The following is a 23,070-nucleotide window of genomic DNA, read 5'->3' on the forward strand; positions in this document are numbered from 1 at the left end:
GCTAGAGTGAGTGCTGTGGTGTCAGCCTAGCTCACAGCAACCTCAAACTCCAGGGCTTAAGCGATCCTCCTGCCTCAGCCTCCTGAGTAGCTGGGACTACAGGCATGCGCCACCATGCCTGGCTAATTTTTTCTATATATATTTTTAGTTGGCCAGATAATTTCTATTGTTTTTTTTTTTTTTTTTTTAGTAGAGACGGGGTCTCGCTCTTGCTCAGGCTGGTCTCAAACTCCTGAGCTCGAGTGATCCACCCGCCTCGGCCTCCCAGAGTGCTAGGATTACAGGCGTGAGCCACCATGCCCGGCCGCATGTTTGTTTTATAATGTGTCACGAGAGGGATTAACAACTTCATTTGTTTAAATCCCGAGAGGCTCGAAATAACATATGAGCAAGAAATCATTCCAGGATATTACTTCATTTGGATTGAGGGAGATTTAATGTGAATATGAATTTTTGGTGTTCTTTCTGTGATTTTTCTCTCATGCAAATTGTTGACAGTGACAACTTACTTTAGGGTGGAATTGTCATCTGTGTATTGTACAGTACTGCAAAATTCTGGCACTCTCTCTCAGAGCGGCACAGCTTGGTAGCCTTCGCCTGCCGGATGGCCCCAGATGTGATCAGTGTTACCGAAGGCTTAGTTTCTGGTTTAGTTTCCAGTCCGTGCAATGTTTTTCAAATTCCAGATCTTAACTTCTGAATAAATAACTCCTGTTTTAGAAATTAAGGATTTTTAACCAACAAAAAATGTACTTTGATAGAATTTGTTTCTTTGGAAGTTAAAAAATAGTGAGACTGCAATGATGTTTTTCTCCTGGCCAAGTGTTTTTTTCCTGAAAGTTATTTTTAGGAAGTGCTGTGTGTTTGTACACAGAAGGGTGGGGAGAAATAGCAGGGACACAGGGATGAAGAAGAGAGCGATATGGAAGGGAGAAAAATAACAGATAAGAGGAGAGGCATAATTTTTGTCTAAAAGAGAAAGTTTTCCTTCTACCTCTGTACCTTTTTTCGGGGGGCAGGGAGAGGACAACAATCTTCCCAGTCTCTAAATGCTGTGAATCTTTTTGTTAAATCCTGGACCTTTCCTCTCACCGTGCAAACTCTCCGGAGGTATTCTCATCACACCCACGACTTAATTACCCCACTCCCCACATGTCCATCTCTACCCCAGCCATCTGCTCTGAGCGACGGAAGTGTGCACTCCACCGTTCAGTTGAGTTTTCCCCGGGTGCATCGGAAGCTCCTTGAGCTACAGCCCTACCTCCCCTGGGAATAGCGCCCCCTGCTGTCCATCCTGCTGTACAGGCCAGGAACCTGGAAATCATCCTTGATCTCTCCTTCTGTTCTTTCTATCCCTACATCCAGCCCATCACCAGGGCCTCCCAAGCAGTCTCCTAACCGGTCCCCTCACTTGCCCTGTTCATTCTGCACACAGGCAGCACGAGTTTATACATGCAGTGCGTGTGCACACACACACATGCACGTGCACACACATTCATTCATACGTTGCTGAAACCCGTTCAGCGGCTTCCTGCTTTGAATCCTACTTGATTTTGTTATAATTATTCATCATCATTTTCTGTCCCATCAGACCTTAAGCACTGTTCAATAGAAGGGTGTACAGTAGCTTCCCAAAACTATTAAATGGAAATTTCTAGAAATAAATAACCTGTAAGTTTTAAATCGCATACCATTCTGAGTAGCGTGTTGAAATCTCACACTGTCACGTTCTATCCCACCTGGGACATGAATCCTCCCTTTGTCCAGGGTTTCCACGCATTGTAGACACTCTCCACCCTTTAGTCACATGGGAGCCGGCCGGGTTAGCTGGTATTACAGTGCTTGTGTTCAATATCTATATGGATATTTACTTTTATATATCTATTTGTGTATACGGATAAGCTTATATATATGGGTATCCATTTGTGTGTGTGTGTGTGTATCTGTCTATCCATCTACCTATCCATATATTTTTAAAATGTTGTGGAGATAAGTATAGAGGGGTTTTAGATAATTTGCACATCATTACTAGAAGTGCCCAAACCTTGGAAATTATGTAATCCAGAAAGGATATGCCATTATGTCTTACTCTGTGGGCGGGAGAAACCACTCACTGACATGGATACGAAAGCCAACTTGTCTCAAAATGTTTCTTGTATATACCCATTTGTATAAAAAGTAAAAACAACAACACGGACACACATGCACACACATGCAGATCTGCTTTAGTATGTGCCTCTACTATCCAGCAAGCTACATGAGAATTTGTGATGATCATTGGATGCCTTTGGGGAAGGAAACAGAACAAGAAGGAAGGGGTTACTTTTCAGTGTATTCCTTTTTGTGCGATTTCAATTTTCAGTGTCTCGCCCCTTACTCGAAAGTAAATAATTTACAAATAAATAAATTTTCCTTTTGCTTTAAAAACAAAAGACCTCTGCTGTGCTGTCAAGACTGTATCTCATTCCCACTGCTATCAAGTTGGGTTATTCTGGACGTAGAGAAGGAACTATTGCAGCTTATGTCTGGTTTTGTTTTCCAGGACTTTGTTGGCATTAGGATGTCATGTGGGTATATCAGATGAACATGCCGAAGAAAAGGTGAAAAAAATGAAGCTACCCAAGAAGTAAGTTGAATGTTTAAACAATATCAAATAATCTGTGCATGATTTAGTGCTGTGGTCCCCAACCCCCAACACCCCCCCCCCCCCCCCCCCCCCGTCCATGGGAAAATTGTCTTCCCTGAAACTTAGGAACTGGGCCACACAGCAGAGGGTGAGTAGCGGGTGAGGGAAGCTTCATCTGTATTTACAGCCACTCCCCATCACTCACATCACCATCTAAGCTCCACCTCATGCTCCCTGCTTGCCTGACTCCCATCCATGGAAAAATTTTCTTCCATGAAACCGGTCACTGATGCCAGAAGGGTTGGGGACTGCTGATTTAGTGCATCCAAGTAACTCTTGATGGACCACCCAGATGCTTTACTTATGCTTAAGTTATAAAATTCAGATTCCAAAATTTAAACTGGCTGCACTGTCCTAGGGGAAACATCAAGTCTGTGGTGAGACAGTTGTCTCTATCATATTGCAAGAGATGAGGCAAATGTCAGAATATATTAAATATTTGGGGGTGTCTTACAAAAAGCGTGTTATTTTCCCAGTGTGTATGTGAACATGTGTGCCCATATTTCCAACTGATTTTACTTTCTGCCAAAACATTGTTAATAATTTTATTTGCATTTACAATGAGAATATATTTGAGAAATAATTATAAAATTGGTGTTATTATCCCCATTTTAAGATGAGAAAACTGTGGCAGATGCATGCTGTTGTTGTAGTTTGGCCTGCTAGTCTATGAATTCTGTGACCTACATCTATGATCCTATTTAACTTAAAACCTCAACTTTCTCCTCTGCTAACAGGCATTAATAATACTACTTCATAGGGAAGTTTTAGGTATTAAATGAAGGAGTGCTTAATAAATGATAGCTGTTTTATATTATTATTATTTTCTTTTTCATTTACACTTAAGTATTCAAGCCACTTTTCTGAGACCTATGAGTTGTAAATAGAAGTATTAAATAATATCACAGAGATAAAAACAAAGTAGCCACCCCATAATCTCCATCGTCACCCCAGGCCTTAGGTTATCCCAGATAAATATAAAATCCAAGTAGAAATTGTGCTTGCCGTGCAAATGCAGATTCAAGCAAGTCCTCTAGTTCAACTGTCTATACACATTTTTGCTCTGGTGCTCCATGTAAAAACTGTATTACTACCTCACACATTTTTAGGTTCTAAAATTTTTCTTTGAAAGTTTAAACTGTTCTAAAGGATTTTATGGTACAGTCCACATATTCACATTTTGAAATGACACTTTTCATCAATTTTTAGTGTATGTATTGAAGGCAGACTCACAGTGATTATATATCTACCATCATCTATTTAAAAACTACATCAAAATATTGTTGATAATAGGGAATTTTATATCATTTCATTTTTCTCTTTGAACTATTTCCAATCCATTTCCCCCACAGTATATTAAGCTGTTAAACAATATTTTATATTTGGCAGTCTTTGATTAATGATCGTTTCATGTTTTATAACTTTGTAACTAAGATGTATATCTAAATTGAATTTTTAATTGTTTTTGTTTCTGCAATCATAGTCTTCAGGTGTTACAATTTTTCTTTGGCGTTATGATTATTTTTAGTGCTCAAAGCGATATACGTTAATTTTTAATAAAAATTCATGAAAAAGTAAGATTTTATTGGAAATAGCTCATAGTAAGATGGATTGAGCTATTTTTATCCAATTATATCAAGTAGCCATGTATAAATATTATTTATTGATAGAAAGAGACATTGCAGGAGTAGTTATATTCTTTTTTCACAAATAATTTTTGTTATTAAATCATTCAATTCAGTGAACCAAAAATCATAGTTATTTATCATGAAAAATCATGTTTAATGATCTTTCAGGTGATAACTCAATTGTGTCCTTCTTCAGTTTTTTGAAATCAAAAAAATTGGAAGCCACCTAACTTGCAAAATAATTCGTCTTCTCATTGAAGTCATTCACTCTCTCAGTGAATGCCAAAAAGACATTGTTAGAGCTCTAAAAAGAAAAAAAACCCAACAAACTAGTAATTAAACCTGTTAGTCTTTCACTTAGAAGGATAAGAAAGTGGAAATATTAATTTCATGTTACCTTTGACTGCATAATATGTTTAATAAATTATTTTTATCATATGCTATTTATATATGTGTATGAGTGTGCGTGTTCATGTAGGTGTGTCTCATCAAAACCTTGGAGTATAAGGCTGGGCGTGGTGGCTCAACACCTGTAATCCTAGCACTTTGAGAGGCCAGGGTTTGAGGATCACTTGAGGCCAGGAGTTCGAGAACACCCTGAGCAATATAGCAAGACCTTGTCTTTACAAAAATCAGAAAAATTAGCCGAGGCATGGACTACACCTGTAGTCCCAGCTGCTCAGGAGGCTGAGGCAGGAGGATCACTTGAGCCCAGGAGTTTGAGGTCACAGTGAGCTGTGATGATACCACTGCACTCTAGCACTGGCAACAAAGTGAGACCCTGTCTCAAAAACAAACAAACCAAAAAAATCAATGAAAACCAAAAAAAAAAAAAAAAAAAAAAAACCCTTGGAGTACAATTTAGCTTATTCCATTTACAGAATTTATTTACCATAAAACCTAATCGGTAAACCCAGTTTTCACTGTCAAAACAGTCACCTAAAACAGAGTTATCTTCCATCAGAAAAAAAACTGGCTTTTTTCTGTTATAACAAATGGGTTAATACTGTCCCTGTGACAATCATCTCATTCTGATTTCTGAATCTAAGGAAGATAGGTAGATGGATAGGACACAGGGTTTACAATAAGTTTGTCTCATTGAGGTATTAACATCCTCTGCCTTCAGTAGTTTGTTATTGATGCCTTTTCTGTGTGTTTCTCTCACAACACAACACAACAATTATTTGAAAGTAGGTGGAGAAATGGAAAAACAGAAGCTATTAAATGAAAACTGTACTTGGACCTGCTGACAGTTTATATGCTTTTTCTAAATTCGCAGTGAGATGTCATTGGATTCTTACTCTATTGACAGAAACCTTCATAATAACAAATATTGATATGGATGCTTATCAGCACAAGCCTAAAAACGTGGAGTATTTTTTCAACCATTTTAAAAGCAGTTGGGCATCCTCGTGTAAAATAGCGCGTTTGCACATCTTAGTACCCAGTAGTTCCTCTCCTAGAGATAGGCCCTCGAGAAAGGTCACACCAGAAAACAGGCAAACTATTATATACAGCAACATTATTTGTAATAGCAAAAACATAAGGTGGAGGTTGTATGGAGTAGAAGGAATATTCTTCAATAGGAAAATTGATGCCATTTATTTAAACTTAAGCCCTTAGCTGTTATTAAATCAACACAACACACACAGTAGGTCAAAAGCTGGTTATCTATATATATCACTGGGAGATAAGAGGGAGTGTTGACTTGTGAAAAAAGCATGTTAGAATCTTCTGAGAGGTTTTTTAAAACTAATGCTAGACTTCTGCTCTTCCCTTACCCCTCCTACTGCTTGTGTGGGGAGGTGCAGTATGTTGTATCTCTCAGGCAGAGTTGGGTAGATATAAGGCTGAAAATGATATTATTGATGCATAAACATACATAGAAATTTCAAATGTCTTAAATGAATGTGGTAGGTACCGAATGTGCACCCATATGTTTACTGTTTAGATAGATACAAGCACATGTACCAAATTCAGTTTACATAAATGTTTACCTAAATGAAAAATGGTATTACCGATACAGTTGGATTTTTCTGTCATGATGAAGCACTGTAACTGAAGGAGAAGAAAGCATCTTATATACTCTTTTTATGTGTAGTGGGTAAATGTCACAGACTATACATCTAAAAATGCACCAGTGTGTAATGTTAATTCATTTTCTCTGATTTGGCTTAATTTCAGATTTAAACCCAGTGGGTCTAGGGTTAGGGTTAGGGTTAGGGTCAGGGTCAGAATGCTGCCTGATAGTAGGAACTTAATCCCAGTCTGTTTAGGAAAACTCAACTGAGTCAATGTTTTCTGTGTGTACTCTCACCTTTAGGTGTTGATTGCGATGTCATCTCAGTCTTCCTCAAGTTCTTTAAAATTGTATCCTATTTAAAAGTGTACGTCCTCCCATCCCCCTTTGCTACTTTATGTTCCCCTATAGCATTTACAACGTCTAACATACTGTCATATGACATGCTTATTTGGTTTACTACTTGATCCCCCATCAGAACATAATTTCTATAAAGACATAGATTTTTTTTTGTCCATATTATTCACTATTGTATTATTAGCTCCTAGAACAGTGCCTGGAAACATTTTACCACTGAATGAATATTTGTTGGTGAAACTGGATTCAAGGTTTACACGTCTCTTATCCCCAGGGTTGCATAATTTCTGGGGCACTCCCCTGATAGGGAGGGAACGTTCAGTTCTTGGTCATTCTCATTTGAGTTTGCTGTCACTGACTGAATTGTCTTCATTCGTCTCTGCTGGCACCTTACGGTAGGATACACGTTTTCTGGACTGATCTTTGGTCATGGGTGCACACATCGGGGGCCCTCCTCATCTCTGTGAGTCACTGTCTTTTCTCCACGCTGCATCTAAGCCTCTTTAGGGAGTGCTGGAAACCAAAGGATGCCCTCTCTGGCTGCTTGGGGTTTGGGGTTGTCACCCTATCTGCACTGTTGAAGGGTTTGGTGTATGAAATTATGGGACCCTGGCCATTTTCCTGGCAACAATCTGGGAGGCAAGATAGCAGTTCACCTTGGCTCCGTGATCTTTCTTGTCCCCACCTGGGAAGGTGGGTGGGAAGTACTTGCTTTAGTCTGACTCTCCCTCTGTCTGTGCTCTGCAGTCTTTAAGCCTGTCTTAGACTGGAGACTCTGGGTTCTTTATCTGCTCTTCCTTTCTGTCCCAAAGCCTAAGAGCTTTGTTCTTTTAGTATTCAAAGGTAGCCATTTTAATATCACAAGGCCTTTCTCTAAAGATCTTTGTCTCTGCATTGAATTTTCAAAGATATTTTAAAATCCAAAAGCCAAGAATAGCTTTTTTTCCCCCCCTCCCTCTCTTTCTTGAAATGACCCTTTCTTAAGGGTGGTGGTTATCTACCTCATGGCCTTGTTTCAAAGGGGCTGAGGAGTGGAGGAAGGCCTTCAAGTAAAAAGGCATTTGGGGTGGGAGGACAGGGGACATCATCATGCTGCATGTTTATTTAAAAACAAGGAAAAAAGTGAAATAGTAAAAGAAATATAACCCTTGTTCTTTCCCTTCTAATTTCTACATTGAAATTGATTTTTCTGTGTTTGTTTTCTGGAGAATGATTTTTGAATATTCTCTGTACCCTTTCTGTGAAAATATCAGCCCAGCATTCATTTCTGGTAGATGTCCTTTCAGCAAACCTTGTTCTTAATATCCCTGGTGTGCAGTCGTCTGAGATTTCTCCATTTGTTCCAAGGTACTTGAAGGGCTGATTTGGTTTGGAAATTTACAGCTAACACCCACTGAACTTGGACATAATCTTTTCATGTTTACCGTATATTTTTCACAACATAACGATTTCCAAGGCTCATTTAACTTAATTCATACTAAACAAGTAAGCTGGAGAGGTGGGAGTGGCTGGAAAAAAAAAGAAAAGGCTTACCCTTTAGTGTTTTTAGTATTCTGCCACGTTTTTGTTCCATCACTTCAGTTGGCTTTCTGGTGATAATATATTGAACACTTTTTTCAAAGGCTCCTTTAAAATACCTGTTTAGTAAAAAATGTGGGTGAGATGGGAATGAAGCACAAAACTGAATTGTTAATTTATGTGATAATTCATCAGTGGGGTCAAATGCTGTCAACTTTTTGTTTATGTCTTGGTAATTTGATGCAAATGAAACTGGCAGTTTGCCAGCTTTTTTTTTTTTTTTTTTTTTGCTTTGTTTGGTTTTCTTTCCAGAGGTATTTAAAAAAGAAACTTTTACTATAAGGAAACTGAAGCCCAGGCTGTTTAGGTATTTCAGTACTCTCACTGTTGTTGTTTCATTTGATTATTTTATTTCATTAGATTATATACTTGCCAAAATAAAACCAAGAGCTAAGAACTACAAAAGTATTTTGATACTTTGGAAAGTAAGCATATTGAATGTTTTTGGTTAATTCCATACATATTCCTCATAAGGTAATTTTGTAGGACGATTGAAAGCACAGAGACCTTGTATATTAAAGTAGGGGAGTGAAAGCTATACATACTAAACAAATAAATTGGAGGAGGGAGAAGAGGGATCTATTGGCTGATTCTGGCAGAATTTTTCCAGGAAGTTTAAAAAAGTATAATGTCATGCATAGATGTCTTTAATATGAGCTATATATATATTTTGTAGTAATATAATTGTGATAGGACTTTTTCCTGCTTGGGGGCCATGAAATTTTACTTCCTAAGAATTATTTTAGCATTCTTTATGTACTTTAAATTTCCAGAAATCAATCTGAAATTGTGCTCGAAACCATTCAGATTCTCATATTCATGTCTGTTACATTTTATTCAAAAAGCTTTGTACTTTTTCAACCATGAGAAGATAAAATAATAATTCATATTAGCAGTTGATTGGCCTTTGGGTACCTAATGAAATTGTATCAATAAGATAAAAATGGCTATCATTTGTCAAAGTACATTTATTTACTTTTAAAAACATAGTATTTTGTTATAATGATTTGATCTTTAGTTTCCTTGCCGAGATGTTCAACGGTCAGAAAAATGATTTTGTAAATTATTGTTGATACCATTAATTCATACTTGTGAGGCATTCATTATGTCAGTAGTTTTATCAAATACAGTCAGTTGAGGTCTGTGAATTTCAAAGATAATTATATTGATTTTTACTGTATAAAATGATTTGAAGTACAACAAAGGTAGAAATAAAAAGGTTCAAGTGAAGTAGGACTTCGTAACTTTAATTTGGATGGGATTATTAGCCATTTAAAAAGAACCACTTTAAGCTTCAAATCCTTTCTTGCACAGGCTTATACCGAAAAGCAAGTAAAATAAATTGCAGTCTACATCTGAAAATGAGTGTGAACTAATTACTGTGCTACTGCTACACCAAATCAACAGATGCAAATGCATCTCCATGAGTCTTCACCATGATCACAGATTAAAGCAACTCTAGAAGAAATCCAGTGCAGAAAGAAGAAAATTTAGAAAATAAACAGAAACGATTGTATCAGTATTATCCAGCTTCACACATTAGTAGAATTTGTCTATAATTTTTTACTTGGAAGGGCCTCCTTCCCGCCCTCTGCCTTTTGAAAATGTCTCCTTATTCCAGGAGCTATTGCCGAAAAGTCTACCATTGGAACTGGTTGTAGGGAAGGATAGTTCCTCTTTGAGAACGGACGCATCCCTCATTAGGGTAGCATTGGCTCTAATCAGTGATTTATGGAGTAGTACTGAAACTTGCCCAGGCACAGTGGCTCACGCCTATAATCCTAGCACTCTGGGAGGCCGAGGTGGGAGGATTGCTTGAGGTCAGGAGTTCGAGACCAGCCTGAGCAAGAGTGAGACCCCATCTCTACTAAAAAGAAGGAAATTATCTGGACAACTAAAATAATATAGAAAAAATTAGCTGAGCATGGTGGCGCATGTCTATGGTCCCCGCTACTCGGGAGGCTGAGGCAGGAGGATCACTTGAGCCCAGGAATTTGAGGTTGCTGTGAGCTAGGCTGACGCCACAGCACTCTAGCCTGGGCAACAGAGTGAGACTCTGTCTCAAAAAAAAAAAAAAAACCTGAAACTTTATCATCTGTGTGTCCTTTGTCACAGCTGGGTGGGACCAAGACTAATTAGGTGAGACAAGAAGCTTGTGTGCTGCCCTGTGCTGGGTGATTACGGGCCAGTTGGGGGGAACGGGAAGTAGCCCCATAGTCTTGGGGAGCTGGGGAGAACAGAAGACTGAGCCTTCACCCTGCTTCCAGAGGCTGTGTCCAGAAAACAGTGTTAAACTTGGAAATCAGACTATGCTAGCTTGATCACCTGTGAGTGTACTGGAAATGTATGAGAAGCTTTCTCTTGAAAGTTGAGAACTTGTATATATGGCTGTGATGACAGTTTATAGATTTGTCTATTTAAATATCAGAAGTCTGTAAAATACAATGATTTATATGAGTGGTTAAAAAATCCCTGTAAGGCTCTTTTATTAGAAAAAAAAAGAAAAGAAAAGCAAGTATTAATTGCTTGTACAAAGTTCTTATTTAGAATGGAACAAAGCTTATGAATGTTAATTGAATGATAAGCCATAATTGTTGCAATCTAGTCTTCTCAAAATATTTCTAAAACTTTTGTCTACAGGTAAGTTACTTATAAAATATGGGATGTTTTATAATGAAATAGTAATTAAGGTAAAACCAACTGTATTAAACCTTAAAAATTATTTATTGCTGTAATACATTAATTCATTTATCAAATTTTTATCGCATGCCTACCACGTATTGGTCACTATTCTAGGTGCTAAGGCTGTGACCAAAGTGGCCGAACTCCCTGCTCTCAAGGAGCTCACCTTGTGACGATGCCAGCTGTAGCCCAGAATAATAATAACAAGAAAGATCATTTGCAGTTTTAATGAGCATTTTCTCACAGTTCTGATAATTAATTTTGTAACTTAGCATAATTATCTAGTGAATTTTCTTTTCTTAAGTTGAAGATGCATGTATGTTTATGTTAATTTGGTAAGTGAAATTAATTCTTTCAAAAACTATCCGAAGGCCACTATCTTCTGGGAATTGTTTTAAGAATAGGCCAGGCGTGGTAATCCTAGCACTCTGGGAGGCCGAGGCGGGTGGATTGTTTGAGCTCAGGAGTTCGAGACCAGCCTGAGCAAGAGCAAGACCCGTCTCTACTAAAAATAGAAAGAAATTATATGGACAGCTAAAAATATATGTAGAAAAAATTAGCTGGGCATGGTGGCGCATGCCTGTAGTCCCAGCTACTCAGGAGGCTGAGGCAGGAGGGATCGCTTGAGCCCAGGAATTTGAGGTTGCTGTGAGCTAGGCTGACACCACGGCACTCTAGCCAAGGTGACAGAGTGGGACTCTGCCTCAAAAAAAAAAAAAGAATAATGCCATTTAGAAAAACTGATCTGAAACAGATCCTGACAAGTCCATCATTGGGAATACAACAACGACAGAAGAATGAAAGAAAATCAGTTATAAAATAGGCTTCGTGCCAAATCTCAGTGGTTAAATAGAATGAAACAGCTGTTTGTGTGTCTGTGTGGAGCACGGCAGTACTATCGCCCTTATATATGCATGTTGAAAATTGAATGTTTTCAATTTTATGGTTCTCCCAAAAGATGGAAACTTATGCCTGTTTTCATACCTTCTTTCTCCAGCTTAGACTGTGAAAGTAAGTCTCTGGTAAGAATTCCTTGAACTCCAGGGAAATAAAATGTAATCATATTTTAGATGATTATGTAGCTGAAATTTTCTCTACTTCCTAGACTCTATCTTATTTAGAGGCTTCCTAAATAATGTAACTAGGAATGACAATAGGGAAATAAATTACAAATGCGTTAAAATTTCCCTGTAGAATAAGGAACGTATAGTATCTGAATGCCTGATTTATGAAATAAATATTACATTAGTATGACGTTTTAAAGTTGAAGAAAAATCAGGACTTCACAGAAGGAGAAATCCATCAGATGTTTTAATAGATAACTGATATTTTGATTTAGACTAGACAAAAGCCTCAACTATTAAGAGCACAAACAGTGATAGGTCCTTCCCATCACTGAGAGATAGGTAAGTTGTGTCTTTCCTGTTTATCGGTATGAAAATGAAAACATAAAGATCGTGTTGTTTTTCTGCCTAATCAGTTACTATCAGTTGAATGGGACTCAGGCTTGCTGACTGGTACTTTACCAGTGGTCACCAGTGTCATTTATGGGACAAGTGCAATTAGGTGAGGCCATATAATGCCTATGATAGGGAATTTTATGAAAAAGCCAATAATACCCATATTTCTTTGTCTTTGCTTCGTAGTTACCAGCTAACAAGTGGATACAAGCCTGCCCCCATGGACCTGAGCTTTATAAAACTCACTCCATCCCAAGAAGCAATGGTGGACAAGTTGGCAGAAAATGCCCACAATGTGTGGGCCCGAGATCGAATCCGACAGGGCTGGACTTACGGCATCCAGCAGGTACACGGGCCTTGAGCTCCAAGTCTCAGTCCTGCAGTGTGAGACTTACTTAAGTGGCAGTTAACATAATTTGTAACAGGAGGGAGTCAATAATGACTATTTTAAAACTCGTATCATATAGATGTCTTAATATACTGGCACATTTGCACTAAAGTAACTGTTTAGTACTAGACTCAAGAACTTAGATGACCTTAGCTCTGCACGGGATCGTGAAAGACGTATATTAGGTACACGGTGAGTAATAACTACATTGGTGATTTCTAATGTGGTTTTGTGGCATTTCTCTCTCTGAGATTGTATTTTAGAAGAAACTTCTAAAATATAAGAAAATTGAGATAAAATGATAATAAAACTGGTCCACAATCTCTTATTCATAACCCCCGGGGCCAGATGAATTTTAAAATTCAATTTTTTTTTGATGGTGATATGACAATATACTACAAGTTATATAACAACCTCAGTTGTTGGGCAGCTGACTTTAAATTATTATTCCTTCAGCATAATGTAGGCAGAATCATACCAAGAGAGGGATAAACAAATACTTGAACAGCCTGGCATCAGGTCAGGTCAGGTTTCACCACCCAGTTATTGTTACAGATCATTTAACTCTAGGTGTCAGTAGTTGTTCAGATATTCAGTACAAATTTGCCAGAAAGAAGAGATAAAACAATATCCCTTCTTGAGTTTACCTGCACAACCTCTACCTCCATAGCTTTTAGTGTTTTTGTTTTTGAGCAGGTGTGGGAACATATCCACAGCCCCCCAGTTCCTCTTTATGTTAAAAGAAATTACGAATCAATTATATGCTGCTTGAAATACGGAAATTTTGGCAAATAGTGCTACAGAGTCTCAGTGAGTGGGAAGAAGTCATTTCCTAAGCGGCAGTGCCCTACGCACTCACAGGAGTTGATATGTCTCCACCATCCCATGAGAGCAAGTTTTGTACTTACTGTAAAATGAGGCATCCTCTTGCCAAGATAGGAAGATCACCTGTTCTGTCAACACATTTTACCCACATGTTAAATTTGGAGCCTCTTTTATAATATATACATTATGAGTTTTATCATCATTTCAGTGCCCCTGGTGTTGCCTGGTTTCACTGGTTGACCGAGCGAGCATAATGCATAGTTTTCAAGCTATTTGAGGGACAGAGAAGGGCAGTCTACACACGCTGGGTTTTTCCTGAAGAAAGGAAAGCAGCCTCATGATTCGTTCACTCAAAATCACTGAAGAGTGACCAGTACCAATTTGGCTATTCTTGGAACAAAAACTTACCAGTGAGCTGCACTAGGAAATTATATGTTCTCTAAGCCCTTTGCCTTGTGACCACGGCAGATGGAAGTGATTAGAGATCATTAAAAGTTGTCTTTTGTTACTGTTGTTCTGTTGTTGTTGTTGTTTGTTGTTGTTCTCATGGAAAGGGCCTGCTTTAAATTCACATGCTTATTCATTTGATCCAATCTTTTATATTGACGGTATTTCAGTAACTTCTATAGCCTGGAAAGACAAAAGGAATGTAGAAGAGGCAGGTTTTACCTCAAAAGCTTTCAATTTTGATGCATTTGGTAGCTGCCTTTTCCCCCAAATCCCTTAGTGTTGCTTTGATGTGTGCATACTTTTTTTTTTTTCCTATAGGATGTAAAGAACAGAAGAAACCCTCGGCTCGTTCCCTACACTCTTCTGGATGATCGAACCAAGAAATCCAACAAGGACAGCCTCCGCGAGGCTGTGCGCACCCTGCTGGGGTACGGCTACAACCTGGAAGCACCAGACCAAGATCATGGTATTTTGCTTTTACTTTGCTCCCTTTTGGTTGCAAAATCATGTGATAGTTCTTTAAAGCCAAAGAAATGAATAAAAGGAGAAGTACCAGATAGAGTCCTCCAGTCTATGTGTCATTTAGGCCAATGGATTTTTTTCCTAAATGGACACCTGCAGGATTAGACCCATCTCTCAGTAGGGTGGCTCAGTACCCTGGTGATTCTGCAGGTGGAGGAAATGAGTTTACCTTCCTGAAGAGTCTGAGATGAATACTTACCTCTCCAGGTGTGTGATATTGGCTTCCTCCCCTTCCCAACCAGCCCTCCCCCAGAAGAGCTGATTGTAGTTGATTATGGGCGTAAACATCTAATGGGAGCTAGTGTTTTCCTCAAATCCCACCTTTATCATTTATACTCACACATGTAGGCAGTTAAAGAGAAAACAGGATGAGAAAACACTACAGCTTTAATGATTAATGACAGCTTTAATGGTAACCTAGAGTCCTCAAGGAAAGAGTTAACTATGGTCAATATCCAAGAGAAGGAGCACATTTTACCCTGTGCATAGAAACTTGCAATATATGCTAAACAAAAATGATCAATGATGGTTATATTTTAAAGATATTATCACTTCAGGGCATAAGCTGTATTCAGTTACATTTGCTGTATTCACTTTAAGGAGAACTTTATCACAAGATGATGCTGGATAAGTGAGATGTTATTCTGATGATGTATAGTATTTTATACTATTTACAACCATTATATTAGATGAAATTATATTATTTCATCTCCTTAACATCCTTCTGGAAAATGTCTTACTACCTTATGGGTACCTACTTTTTTCTGAATTTTGTGACTTTTAAGAAGAAGAAAATTTTTGTAAATTTTATATTTAACAAAATCTATGTTGGATTTCATTTTACTTCCATATTTGAGATTCTTCTAATTTCTATTTTGTTTTAATACATAGATATTGAACATCTACGGTGCCTAGTCCTGGAGATTCAGGGATGAACAAGAGAGTTTTTGCCCACAGGTAGCTCTCAGTGTAGACAGGGAAGATAGACTAAACTGCCCACACTACCATGCGATGCAGGCATTAAGCCTAAGGGTCATAGCACAGAAGGTTTAACTCAGCTTGGCGATGGGAGGGAAATCTTTGAAGAGGACGTATGTTAGTTCTCTGTTGCTGTGTAACAAATTATCCCCCAGAACTTAATGGCTTAAAACAACAGACATTAGTTACCTCACAGTGTCTGTGGGTTAGGAATTTGAGAGTGGCTTAGTCAGGTGGGTCTGGATCATAGTCTTTCTTGAGGTTGCTGTCATCCAGTGCTGCAGTGATCTTGGGACTTCACTGGAGCTGGAGGATTTGTTACTGGGACAGCTCCCTTGCATAACTGTTGGCTCAAGAACTCAGTTCCTCTCTGGCTGTTGGCAGGAGACACAGCCAGATGGGCACAGCCTTGTCACACAGACCTCTTCGTAGAGATGCTTGAATGCCTCCACGTGGCGGCTGACTTCCCCCAGAGTGAATAATGTAAGGCACAGTGCAAGGAGGAAGCTGCAGTGCTTGTTACAATTACTTCCATCATATTCCATCTGTTAGAAGGGAACCATTCAGTGAAGCCCCCCACATTTTGATTGTAGGTGTAACAAAGTATTTGTGGACATATTTTAAACCCACCAAAGTAGGTAAAGCTAGGGTGAGATTTAGAAGGATGAGTAAGACTCAGCCAGGTTCATGCAGTTGATGCAGAGAGAATAGTGTATGTAAAGGCTCAGATACATAAGGGAGGATTGCAGATGGGAATTTCAGAGAGCTTTTCATGGCCAGATGTTGAGTGGAGTTTGAGAAGTGGCAGGAGATCAAGTAGAGGAGGCAGGGATTGAAAAAGATTTTTTTTGTTGTTTAAAAAAATATGACTCTGGTGGCTCTTTGGAGAACAGGCTGAATGTGAACAAAACTGGAGTTGAGGACAGCAGTCTGGTGGCCAGTAAAAGTATAGATGAGGAGCATTGGAGGCCTAATCTTTGGCAATACTGTCAGCAGAGTGAACAGGACAGAATTATTTCACATGTATAAGTAGAATCAGCAGAAGTACAAACAGGTATCTGAGCTGGTCTCTGGATTGATAGATGTCAAGTGCATCCATATTCACAGAGAACACAGGAATTGGAGAGAAGGGAACATGAGGTAGTGGGGAGATTCTTAGTTTGACTTTAAACTTGTTGAGTTTGAGTCATGTGTGAGACAAGTAGATAGAGATTCCAGGATTCAATTATATAAATCTGAGACTATTGCTAGAGATAAGAGAGGGTTAAAGATTTCATTTTTTTTGATAGGAGAAATTTGGGCTTATTTTTGTGCTGAAGGAAAAAACTAGTAGAAGGAAGAGGTTGAAAATAGAGAGGAGGAACTTGATGGAGTGTGGTTCCCAAGGAGGTGGAAGGGAATGAAATGCAGTGAGGGAATTGGCCTCATATGGAAGGAAGAACATACTTGCTCCCCTAAGTTTAGTGGAAAAGAGGTAAGGATTGAAGAGAATGCAGAAACCTGTGGCATAGAAAACCAGGAGGAAGCTGAGGGCAGTCTTACTGTGTAATTACTATATTCTGGTTGAAATAGAAAATGAGTTTATTTGTTAAGGGGGACCAATCAGGGAGGCTTGTGCTGGATTAGAAGCCTTGAAGAGGTCAGTAAAGATTTGCTGGGTGCAGAATTCTCAGTTGGCAATTTATTTTCCTTTAGTAGTCTAAATATGCCATCCCCTGCCTTCTGGCCTCCGTGTTTCCTGATGACACATTGGCTGTTAATCTCTTTGAGGATCCTTCTGTGTGATGAGTTGCTTATCTTACTGTCATCGAGGTTCTTTGTCTTTGACTTTAAACAGTTTGATTATGATGTGTCTAGTTTTAATGTCTTTGAGTTTATCCGTCTTGAAGTTCATTTTCCTAGGTGAGTATGCAAATGATTGTTTTTTCATCAAATTTGGAAAGGTTTTGGCCGTGATTTCTTCAAACATTTTTTTTCTCCCTTTTCTCTCTCTTCTCACCTTCTGTGGCTCTCACTATGTGTGTGTTGCTGTGGTTGATTGTATCTCACCAGCCTGTGAAGCTCTGCTGTTTTTCTTCATTCTTTTTTTTCTGTTTTCCATACTTGATAATCTCAGTGGACTTATCTTCAAGTTCATTGATTCTTTATTCTGTCAGCTCTAACCTGCTGTTGAGCCCTTTTAGTAAAATTTTAACTCCAGAATTTCTATTTTTTAAAAATAATTTTTCTCTTTATTGATGTTCTCTATATGATATGGCATCATTCTCATATTTTTCTTTAGTTCTTTATACATAGTTTCCTTGAGTTCTTTGAAAATATTTAAAATAGGTAGTTTAAAGTCTTTGTCTAATAAGTCCAACATCTGGGCTCCCTCAGGGATGATTTCTATTGACTGCTTTTTTCCATGTGTATGGGACATCCCTTCTTGTCTCTTTGCCTGTCTCACAATTTTTATAGAAAAATAGACATTTTAAATAATATGGGAAATGTGTATTCTCCTTCACCCCAGGGTTTGTTGTTGAGCTTATTGTAATTATTTTATGTTTGTGTAGTAATTTTTCTGAGGTAGTTTTGTAGGGTCTGTGTTTTTGTCATGTGTGGTCACTGAAGTCTCTGTTTCATGAGCTTAGTGATCAGCTAGAAACAGGACAGGGACTTCTTTAAGTGCCTAAAACTAATACATCTCCCGGTTTTTACTGTGGGAGAGCAAATATGTGCATGTTGGGACGTGCCTTCAACACACAACCAGGCAATTTACAACTTCAGCCTTCTCTAACTGCTTATGCAGAGCCTCAAGGTCTTCTGTGAATACATGCACAGCCCTGGGCATGACTGTGGTTGTCTAGGGTCCCAGAAATATGTTGGAGATTTTCACAGGCCGCTATGGACACCTCATTCCCCAGGTTTTCCTTTTAAATTTTTTGGCTAGCTGTTTTGGCTGGTTTTCACTGTGATTGAGGGGCTGCTGGTTTTCAATATACTATGGAAGTAGAAGAGGGGATGGGGCAAGAGTAAATTAAAACACCACTGGGTTTGCTGTTCTTACCAACATTTGGACATTTTTATCAAATAAACACTCCTTGGATTGCCACCAGCCTTTAGTTAATTTCCAGAGTTATGAAAAATTTGATGTGGACATTTTTACCAGTGTTCTCATTGATTTTATGGAGAAGAGGATTTTTAGAGGTCTTTTCTCTGCCATTCCTGCTGATGTCACTCAGCAATAAAGATTAGAAATAGCTGTTTTATGGGATGGAACAAAGAGCAGACTGCAAACAGATAAAAAGATTGCAGAGAAACATTGATGATCCAATTGAGGTTGGATATGATGAGTTGGTGGTGGCAATCTGCTGTGTGTTTGTTTTCCAGCAAGCTCAGCAGAGCAGGTATAGATGTTAAGAATGAAGACAGTGAAATTGGACAAGAATTGGGGTTAATGGAGCAAGTAGGGAAAAAAGGGCAATAGGGCAAGAATGTTTGGAAAGGTATATAAGTAAGGAAGGGAAGAAAGAAGGAGATTAATGTTTGAAGAGTGAATGTATTTGGATAAGAAAATGAAAAACAGGGAGGAAAAAAATGAGGATCACAGAATGGCATAGTCTCTGAATTTTCAGAATTACCAGATTAGAGCCATTAAAAGTTGTTTGACAAGGTTCAGTGTTACTAAAGTTACATGAGCAATGAACAGTTAGAATAGAGTTGTATATTCCACAATAGAAGCCAAGATGATGTTTATTATTCGTTGTTAGGTCCTAGAATCCAATAGCATACCTACTTCAGAGTAGCGATACATTTGATCTACATGGAAAATATATAAGACGGACTGATTTTCCAGTGTGAGCAACCATTACAGGGAGAAATTGTCTTCTGAGTTAGATGTTCACAGAGTCAAAATTTCAACAAGTAGAGATTAGTGTCAGAAAGGACATTCTTGCTGGAGGGAAAGTATAGCTGATAAGATTAAGTATAGAAAGAGTTGAGGAATGGTGAATAGTCTAGTCAGGCTATAAAATACAGGGTATAGGTGGGGATAGAACAATAGTGGATGAACATGGAAGGATTAGGAAAAAATATGGAATATCTTGAAAACTCGGCTAAGAAATGAGGATAAATTTGTACAAAGCGTACCAGCCCCAGGAAGTTTTAAAGCAAGAGCTTGATGTGTGATCACAGTTTACAATAGCAGTGTAACTATGGCAACAGTGGGAAAGGACAGATTGGAGGTGGGGGTGCTTGGAGATAGACCAGTTGGGAGGCTTTAGGAAAATTGTATTTTTTTTTTTGAACAAGAATGATGGGAATGAAAATTAAAAGATAGATGTGAGAGATTTCATTGTATTAATATAAAGCAAAATCAGCCTTGGGATCACTAAGATTAAAAACATTAACTTATAGTTGGCTATTTTGCTTTTGCTGACATTTTAAAAAGTTAAGAGCTATAAAAACTTTGATAAAATTGAATCCAATGCTATGTAATTAATCATAGTTTTAATTTATTTCCTGTTTGTTAGTAGAATGCTTACATATTCCGGATTAAGTGTGAACTCAGTATTTGAGCTGTTACTATCTTTGGAGTATTTTTCTTAATGCTATTTTAAAACATTGGAAAGTGGAACATAAATTCCAAAGTTTTATCAAGGTTTGAATTGCTTTATCCAAAATAATACCAGGAAGTTGAAAGGATGGCTGGTTAATACTAACAGTTCTTTACAGTATTATATCATTAGACCTAAAGGATTTTAGGTATGTGTAAAATTTTAGAGACTTAGCCTGCCTTCCTTTATAGTTTATTATAACTTCTGATTTTAATGCATAATTAGGTCTCGACTGCCCTCTAGTGGTTTATGTCTTTTAAATGTAGAGTTTGGAGAACAGGGCTTCATTTTATCAGTCATTGGTTGTGTGCCCTTTCTGTGCCACGTCTGTGGGGTACTGGGAACACAGTCTTTTATCATACCTTGTCCTTAATCCTGAGGTGGTTTGTTAAAGGTGTAATTCCTGAATTTTTTCTCTTTGAGTGCCAACAGACTAGATAGTATGCGTTAGGAATATATCTGCTAACTATTCATTTGTTAATGTTAATGTTTGTTATAACAATATAAAAATCATTTATACAACATGCTTACGTAAGTTAGAATTGCCTACCAAACACATATAAATATAGCGTATTTAAAATCAAGCAAAACATAAGGATGGCGTGTTTGGGGGAGAGTTCTGTGGCTCCGACAGGGGTGCTGCCCATTAGCTATATTGCCGGGGCTCCCATGTCCAGAGCCCAGGGGAGTCTTTGTTTCTAGATACAGTTTGGTGGGTGTTTATGGATCACCTACTTTGTGCTCAGGTGCTGGATACTACAGGGTATGCAAAAGAAATTTGTTACAGATTGCCTCGGTCTGTTTTTTAAACTCCTCTGAACCCAGATTTCCATTTTGTATTAGTATTTTTTGCAAGAAACAGAATGCCGAACTGTTGCTTCTTTAAACTGTAGTCGCAAGCTACCCTAAACTAATTTAAGAACTATAGCTGTGAATTACACAGACAGTTGAACGAAGACCCACAGAGGTTACAAAAGAAAAGAAAAAAAGCCTATTACCACGAAATCCCTTGCACGATAGTGTCTATGAACAGCAAGTTCAGGTTGAGTATCATCCATGAACATCTGAACAGTGCAGCGTTAGGGTCAGGAAAAAGAAAGCCAGGACTAAAAATTTCTGCATTGTTACAACTGCACCTGCAGTGTATATAGTACACCCTGTTTTCATCCCTTCTACTCGTGGGAGGGGAGTAGTGATACGTCTTAATACCAAGAGAAATTTAGAGGGGGCTTTTGGGGAAATAATCTGTTATATTTTTATATCAAATTTGCCTTCCAAAATATTTGATTGAAGCTAATATGTAAATTAGCTTGCATTCCTTGAGCACACTGTGCATATTTGTGAAGTCCTGATATCCTGGAAACGTAAGAAAGAGAACCTGGAATTGTTCAGTAGTTTAATTTTCTAAAAAAACCTGAATCTTCTATATTTAGAAAATTGGCAGTTGAATTTATTAGTGCACACTAGAATATAATGTCTGATTTTTTTGCAAATATCTGTATAATTAAAAATAAAGATAACTGCACGAAAACTTCTTTCTTCCTGAAAATAATCTCCAAATGTTTGTGTAGTTCATAGCTCACCTTCAACATCTCTTAGATTCACTTAGGGAAGGTAGAACCATGATTTAAGGAAGCCATGGATTGGTAATCTGTTTCTTGAGGAAATGCTAACTCTGAATGAAAATTTGACTTTTTCTACTTTTTAAAATATGGCAGCATTGAGAACTAGTTTCTTATTAGCAGCAACTACCTTTAAATATCATAAACTCTTATATTTTTCCCTCAAAAAGTAGTTTACTGTCTTGTCTTTCAAAACATTTCAGTTACTAATAGGAGAATTTTTTTTCCTCTTCATCATACAATTATCTGTCTTATTTGGAGACTTAAGCTAGCTTTTGAAAGGTTAACTAGCAGATACAGGTCAGATGTATGTTCTATAATCACCACCGGCACTATCAAAAAGCAGATATTGATCATTTCATTAATTAAGCCCATAACTGGAAAGCCACTTAATGCTGTCACTGTGTTCTTTTCATTGCTTTGCTTTAACCTACTCTTAAATTGTCACATACGACCTAGCTGTGTGTTTACTGGAGACCTTTAAAGCTTATAGATTGTGTCTATAGTTCTAATTTGATCCTTCCAAGTCCATGGTGAAACAGTTATTAAACTTGTATTACGTACGGGGTCATCCCCAAATCTTAAAGGGGAGCAAACGAGAGCGAATATTTAGCCCGTGTCCGCTGCTCCGTGCCAGCTCCCGGAGGCAGAGAGGGAGGAACGGGCTGGGGTGGGAGGCGGCTCCTGAGTCCCATCACTTATTAGTTGTGTGACCTTTCTCAAGTCACTGAAGTTTCCTCCTCTGTGTCCAGTGTGGATCTTAGCTGAGCTGACCGTTTCCTTTGAGATGTCAATTTAGGGGACCCTCGTCCCCATCCTGTGATCTCTCAGGGACTTACCTTCTAATGGTCATTCTGGCCTCAGGTTCCTCAGTCTGGGGTTTTGCCTTCCTGGCTCTCTCAATCTTGCTACATCTCATTTCCCATAGATAGATTTTTTTTTTTCTCTTTTGCACCACCCTCGTCCTGATGTTAGACTCTGACCCTTTTTATTTGTTCCTCCAGATGGAAAAGTGTTACATCAGGTCGGTGAGTCCCTTGGCCATCCTGGAGGGAAATTTGTCCTTGGTTACTCTTCTCTGCTGTTTATGGCTTTGTCTTGTGTTCTTGTTCATTCTCTCTCTCCCTCCCTCTCCCCCCCTCCCCCGTTCCTCTCTCCCCCTCCTTCCCTCTCTCTCTCCCCCCTCCCCCTCCCTCTCTCCTTCTCTCCCCCTCCCTCTCCCCCTCTCTCCCCTTCTCCCTCACTCCCTCTCCCCTCCCACTTCCTGGCTGCTTCTTCT

At 38.5% G+C, this 23,070-nt stretch overlaps 1 protein-coding gene across 5 annotated transcripts in view; it reads left to right on the forward strand.

The window, feature by feature from the left end:
• RYR2 (ryanodine receptor 2) overlaps positions 1–23,070 on the forward strand; it is a 596,087-nt gene that overhangs the window by 361,722 nt on the left and 211,295 nt on the right. For all 5 annotated transcript variants that reach the window (XM_045537281.1, XM_045537279.1, XM_045537276.1 and 2 more), the window contains exons 25-27: positions 2,543–2,626; positions 12,598–12,757; positions 14,393–14,540. In XM_045537281.1, coding sequence (XP_045393237.1) covers positions 2,543–2,626; positions 12,598–12,757; positions 14,393–14,540 — 392 coding nt within the window. The remainder of the gene's footprint in view (positions 1–2,542; positions 2,627–12,597; positions 12,758–14,392; positions 14,541–23,070) is intronic.

Source organism: Lemur catta, chromosome 25 (assembly GCF_020740605.2).
Source record: "Lemur catta isolate mLemCat1 chromosome 25, mLemCat1.pri, whole genome shotgun sequence".
NCBI lineage: Eukaryota > Metazoa > Chordata > Mammalia > Primates > Lemuridae > Lemur > Lemur catta.